This window comes from Pelodiscus sinensis, chromosome 3 (genome assembly GCF_049634645.1).
Source record: "Pelodiscus sinensis isolate JC-2024 chromosome 3, ASM4963464v1, whole genome shotgun sequence".
In the NCBI taxonomy this organism is placed as follows: domain Eukaryota; kingdom Metazoa; phylum Chordata; order Testudines; family Trionychidae; genus Pelodiscus; species Pelodiscus sinensis.
Window position 1 is genome coordinate 102,060,615 of NC_134713.1, and position 6,178 is coordinate 102,066,792.

The 6,178-nt window shown below is 43.7% G+C and overlaps 1 protein-coding gene across 1 annotated transcript; it reads right to left on the bottom strand.

Annotated features, from left to right (window-relative positions):
- Nucleotides 1-1,809: 1,809 nt before the first annotated feature.
- Nucleotides 1,810-2,935, bottom strand: SF3B5 (splicing factor 3b subunit 5). The gene has a single exon (XM_006139321.4). It carries the CDS (start codon nt 2,586-2,588, stop codon nt 2,328-2,330), a length of 261 nt encoding a protein of 86 aa, XP_006139383.1. The 5' UTR covers nt 2,589-2,935; the 3' UTR covers nt 1,810-2,327.
- Between the last annotated feature and the right edge of the window lie 3,243 nt (nt 2,936-6,178).

Below are 6,178 nucleotides of genomic sequence, written 5' to 3' on the forward strand. Positions count from 1 at the left end.
CCTTGTTAGTCTTTAAAGTGCTACATAGTCCTGTTTTTTGTTTCAGGTTATAACAGTAACTCATGAAAGCAAGGCCTTAATAAAATAATGGATAGCATAGAAAGGCAATCTGTCCACCCTAAATGTTTAAAACTGTTGGTTCAAATTGAGACAAACTTTCTATCCAGACACACTGATTTAAAATGCAATGCATGTCTGTATCTATCTTGTGCTAAATAATTGTATAATTCCACTTTTAAATTCTTCCTGTGTCCAGTCTACATATAATAGTGTTATTCCCTACTAGGGATGTTAAATATTGGTTAACTGAATAGTCGAGTACTCATGAATTCTTATCCATTAGTCGACTATTCTGTAGTCCCCAGGGACGGGGTCAGCAGCCACTGCATCAGAGGCAGCAGCCAGGTGGGACCTGGTTCATGAGCGGAGCCAGTTTAAAAACCAGCTCCCTTCATGGACCCGCTGCCTGTTGCCCAGAACTACTGACTCTGATAAAGAGGCAGCAGTGTGGGGTGTCAGCAGCCCTTGCGGGGGGGCGGAGGTGGCAGTATCTGAGCTCCTGGATCCAATGTGTGCCAAAACTGAGCTGGGCTGCTGGATAGCCTGATAAAAAATGTACTGGCAGGTGGAAGGAAATGTATATAGCATTAGCCTATAAGCTTTTGCTTATAGTTAATTGACTACATTATTACATCCCTATCCCTTACTAAATAGCAGAATTAACATATTGACTGAAACATGGAAAAGATAATCATTTTGGAAACAGAAGCCCATTTGGTGACTGGTGGTAGTTCAGAGAGGTTGCATTAACATTGTCAAATATTCTTTCAAGCTTTTGAATAAAAACAGTAAAATAAACTGAAGGATGTAATTCTTTTCACAGAATGGCCAAACCTTAACTTCAGTCTTACATTTTGCAGAAGGTAGATGATGATGCAGCCCCTACAGACACACAGTACAAATCCTCCCTCTTATCCAACTAAGACATACCAACATTTCAACTTTGTGATAGAAAAAAGGGCCATTACAGTCCAGTTCCCAAAAGAGCTTTACATGTATTTTAAGGTTCTTTCTACCCTCCCCCCCCCCCCCCCCCCCCCCCACACACTCCCCGGATCAAACTATTAGCTCTTGCTGTTGCAAACACGATGATATTCAAGTTAGATGAAACAAGCCAATAGCAGCACAATTCACACTGCCAGTAAAGAAAACAGCTGTATACCTGCAAGTTGTTGACCCAACATTTCATCTCTGCCCAAGACGCCTACACTGGATTTCTAGGTACTTTACTCTTTCCAAACAAAACCATGAACGTTATTAATAGGTCTAGACAGAAAAAATGTTTGACTTTTGCTTCTTGTGGAAATGGATAAGAGTTTATATAAACTACTAATAGCAGTCTTTTAGCAAAAAAGTTTTAGCCTTTCACAGATTCCCTGCAGTGTTTTACTCACTTCTTACTGTATGCATTCAAGTACTTAATTAGTGAGCAGGACTTTAAACAATAAGAATTTTGATGCTGCAAAGTTACTTTGTTGTGCATTTTACTAGCACAATACATTGATGACTCAAGTTAATCTTTTGGAGCACCATCAAAACTACAAGGTATTTGAACGTTGGTAAACAAATATGATTGAAATGCAGGATAGGGAAATAGCTGAAGTTAATGCCTTTTTTGAAAACCATGATTCAAGCTTCAAAGCAAACACACCCGAAAACCCTAGAAATGCACATTGCTGTAGCTTGACTGGTCCCTCGTTCTCTTACTGAGCCATAAGTTATCTTAAAGGCAAATCACCAGGAGCAACATTTGAAAGAACTCAACGCATTTTTATTTCACATATCAAAAAACCGCAGCACTAAACAAAGAGGGATCGTAAACAGAGCTGCTCCACAAGAAATGGGCGAGTCTCTCCAGCTCAGGCCGAGTCCCCACAGGAGCAGCGGGCCAGGCTGGGAGTGAGTCCAAAAGAACGGGCTTTCCTCGTATCCAGGTCCCACCTCGGGAAGCGACGACAGATGGTCCAGGTTCCCCCGGCCCGGGGCTGGCACAGTCCAGTCTCTCGCCCAGCCCACGGCCGCTGCTGGAGGCGAGGCGGCGGGGCAATGCCTAGGCCAGTCGCGAGCGGGGAGGAAATAAGAGTTCAGCCCGGAAGCGACGAGGCAGCTTCCTCTCGCTCCTCCTGGAATCCGTCCTCACCCCGTCCCGCGTCCATCAGGCGTCGCTCCCCTGCGGGCGGGCGAGTGCTGGGGAAACCGGGCCGGGTCCATAGGCTGGAGGGGGAGGGCGCGAGGAGTGTCCCGGGCTGGGTAGAGAGCCGGCGGCGCTAGGACTCCTCGGGCTTGTCGGCGGGCGGGCCACAGGGCTGCAGCATCTTCTCCATGAGGTTGAAGCGCACGCGCGCCTTGCTCTCGTTCTCGGCGATGGCGAAGTAGTTGAGCAGGTCGAAGTGGCCCATGTAGGAGCAGTACGAGTCGCGGTGCTGGTTCACCAGCCACTCCCACTTGGTGGTGTCCGCGTGCCCCGTGCCGATGTACTTGGACTGCAGGTGCTCCAGCTGGCTGTGGATGGTGTAACGGTCCGTCATGGCGGCGGCGGCGGCAGGCGACACCCCGGGCAGCGCGGACCAACGGCTGCTCCCAGGCTTCTCCCCGCTCTAGCGCAAAATGGCGGCCGGAAGTGACGCGTAGAAGGAAATGCGTAATGTCCCCCGGGAGCTATTGCCTCCATGACTCACCGGCTTTTCCGCACTGGCAGGAGAACAACGAAACTGAGGTGCAGGTCGCCCAGGGGCATGTCGGGATCGCTCGCAGCTGAAATACGAGGGAAATTCGGCTGCCTCTGGGCGGCGCATGTGCTGTCGCGCTAGCGCGGCCCCAGTTGCATGCTGGGAGCAGTAGTCCCCGCGCTTGCGAAGGGGAGGGGGATGCGGCCTGTCGCTCGGCCTGCTGATTTCCCCGCCTCGTTCCTGTCTGCGGCCTGACACTGGGGGCGTGGCTCTTCCCGGCCCCGCCCCCAGCCCGGTCCCGACACCGCCGCGTGTGCGCAGCGCGTTCGTGCAGCGCAAACTGCCCCCGGGCGCCCACGTGTCCGTCGTTTTACTCCCCTCGTGGGTTCACTAGCGGAGAATGACGTGGTGCCCTGGAACAGAGGAAATGGTTCGAAAACTGCAAGGGGCCAAAGGGGCCTCCCGCCCCGCCTGCCTCTTCCGCGTGAGACTCCCTGGGAATGGGGTTCTGCCTCGGAAAGAGCCTGAGCAGCTGGTAGAGGCTGTGCCCTAGAGGACCAGCTTTAATCTGTGTTAAAGCAAACATGGGAGTGAAATCGCACCCCTTTTAAAAACTGATTCAAGTAGACGGTTGGGAGCAGAGCCGCATTATGACTTTAGTGGGCTCCTTCCTCCATTAAAAAAAATTAAAAATATTTTTGATATAACTTTAAATACTTCAACATTTTATTTTTTTCTGTTTTAGGCAAAATTTAATAGATTTTCGTGGGCCCTGAAAGTTTCCTTTTTTTCTGATGTGAGGAAAAAAATTAAAATATTATCTTCAACCCTAAAAGTTCATTTTTTTTCTTTTGATTTTAAAAAAAATTAAAATTATTTTCATGAGCCTGTAAAAGTATTGTGGGCCCTAGGCACTGTGCCTACTGGTCATATGCGGTTCTCTAGATATTCTATAGCCTGGTTTTATTATACGAGTTCAGATACGCTAATGTTATCACCCGAGTTATCAAATCTACTTTACAGAACTATTTTATGTTTGATCTTACAGCCATAGAAATCAAGGAGAGTTTTGTTACTAACTTGAAAGAGGATTGACTGAGTATTTAGTTTGGGTATATGAGATCCTGAATTACTGACATTAATCTTTAAGCATATATTTTACAATAATATTATATTAAAGGTATTGGCCTAAACTTGTAACTGTCAGTGTGCTCACTAGTATAAAGCGTCAATAAATTATTTTTATACAAGATTTATTATGAATAAGTAAGGGACTATAGTTCTCCATATATGGATTCCCTGAAGTAACTGGGCTACTTCAATGTATAAATAAATATTTACTTGCAAAATCTATTGGTTTAAACATTAAAAAACACTTTGAAATACACTGTAGGGACTCTAAGTGGCCACTGGATGTCAGAATTGTACTTGAATACAGAAATCAGCATGAGTGGTTGCTGCTATAAAAGTGTCATAGTACAGGTCATTATAGCAATGTTCTCATATGAGACAGCTAGGTCAATGGAGAAAGACAAATACTGTGATTTTCTACCTCAAAGCTATAAAGCCTTCCATTTGTCCTGCATGAGACAGAAGAGCCCACACATGATATGTCACTATTTTTGGTTTTGTTGTCCTGCTGATACAGTACCAAAGATGTTCCTGAAAATAAATTGCTTGAGATTTCTCCAGAGACCAGCCTGAAATATGTTAGAATAATGTGGGGCCTAGGGTAGGAAAGAATTTCCAGTCGTAGTTGGAAAATACATTATATTGCAAAAGATTATGCATTTTTCTTGCAAGCAGGCCTCTATGGCTACTGACTAACAGGATTCTTTGATAATTACTTGCACAGATTTTATCACCTCTTCGTTATGCATGGCTAATAAAACCTCTTGTTAATTACATGGGTTTTTTTTCCTCCGGATGTCCCATGGTGCAATACACATTGTGAAAGCCTTATTATATGTACATAATTGGCCAAACACTATGATGACACTACAACTCACGTAACCACATAATGTGCGTACATTGCCCCTGTGAGTACGAGCTGGAAGATCTTTCTTTACTGAATAATCTTGTGTAAAGCTCTTTCTACAAGTTCCCATTTCTCCTCCTCGCTATCCAAATCTTGATTCCTTTCCATAAGTGAATTGCTTATGATATATTTTAACATAAAAACAAGGGAGCCATGGTACCTATCTCTAAATCTAGCCTGCACTCCCAAAATATTACACTGGCCCAGTTACATGTTTGAGATTTGATATTTAGCAGTGCATCTCAACTAGCGACAGGAGCTTTGTCAGAGGAATGGAGAGATTCCCAGCTTATAACCCTGAAAGGGCCTAAACTATTAGTTTTAAAAATCAGAGATTTTTAAATGAAATTTATGAGGGGGGGGGCTAGCATATGTTATTTCAGTTTTTAATTTTCCTATAAAGCTGCTAGATGTACACACCTAGCTGTGCTGCTAGATGTACATACCTAGCTTTATTAAAACTCTCGGAAGCATTTTTAAAGTAGTTTTTCTATAACATACGTGGCATGTACATGATAGCATAAGGGCAGATAAAGACCATGATCCTGCAAGGCAGCCTTCTTTGGCTCCTACACCAGTGCTTAGCTCCACTGACTTCAGAAGGACGGTACACTCAGGTGAAGGAGTTTATAAGAGAGAAGCTAAAGGCTATCTGCAATGACCCTATGTAATGCAGTCATAGTTTCACAAAGTGTGACTAATACAATTAATACTCATACTGATGACACCTTTTTTTCCTAGTTCCCAGCATTACGTAATAGATTATGTAATAATAAAATGTAGACCCTAAATCAGTATTTAACAATAAAGTAATTTAGTTTCATTTAGAAACTGATAATCTATTCCCCAGCATTCATGCGTATTTAAAGGAAGTTTCACACTAGAGGTCACAGCATCTATTGTAACCCATAGAAAAAAGCTTCAAACAACGCAATTTAAGAAACATGGGACTGAGAGAGAGCATCTGTTTAAAGAACACATTAAATGTCTCAGAAAGAGATAACTATCATAGTTGCAGGGACATTCTGTATTCCAAAGCCTTTACTTTGAAAATAAAATCCTCTCTAAACAAATGCGCTGAGTTTGTGTTTGAAGCTAAAAATACAGCAGACAAGTCTGCCAGGTGAATTTAACCTTCTTAGAATTACTGAAGGATAATTAAAAAAAAATCACAAAGTTATGTTTTTTTTCATTCATTTTGGTAATAAAACATCTTAAAATCAAGCAGATTATGTTGGCAGCTATACTTTGATTTCTCCTGCCCTCACCGTCTTTCTCACCTTTCTTCCAGGACCTTGTTATGTCATTCATCCCAGGTAAAGTATCACAGCTAATACAGAGCTGAGGGAAACAGCTGTCTGTCCTAAATACATGCAGCCACAGCAGAACTTGTATGGTGGCATAAACACAT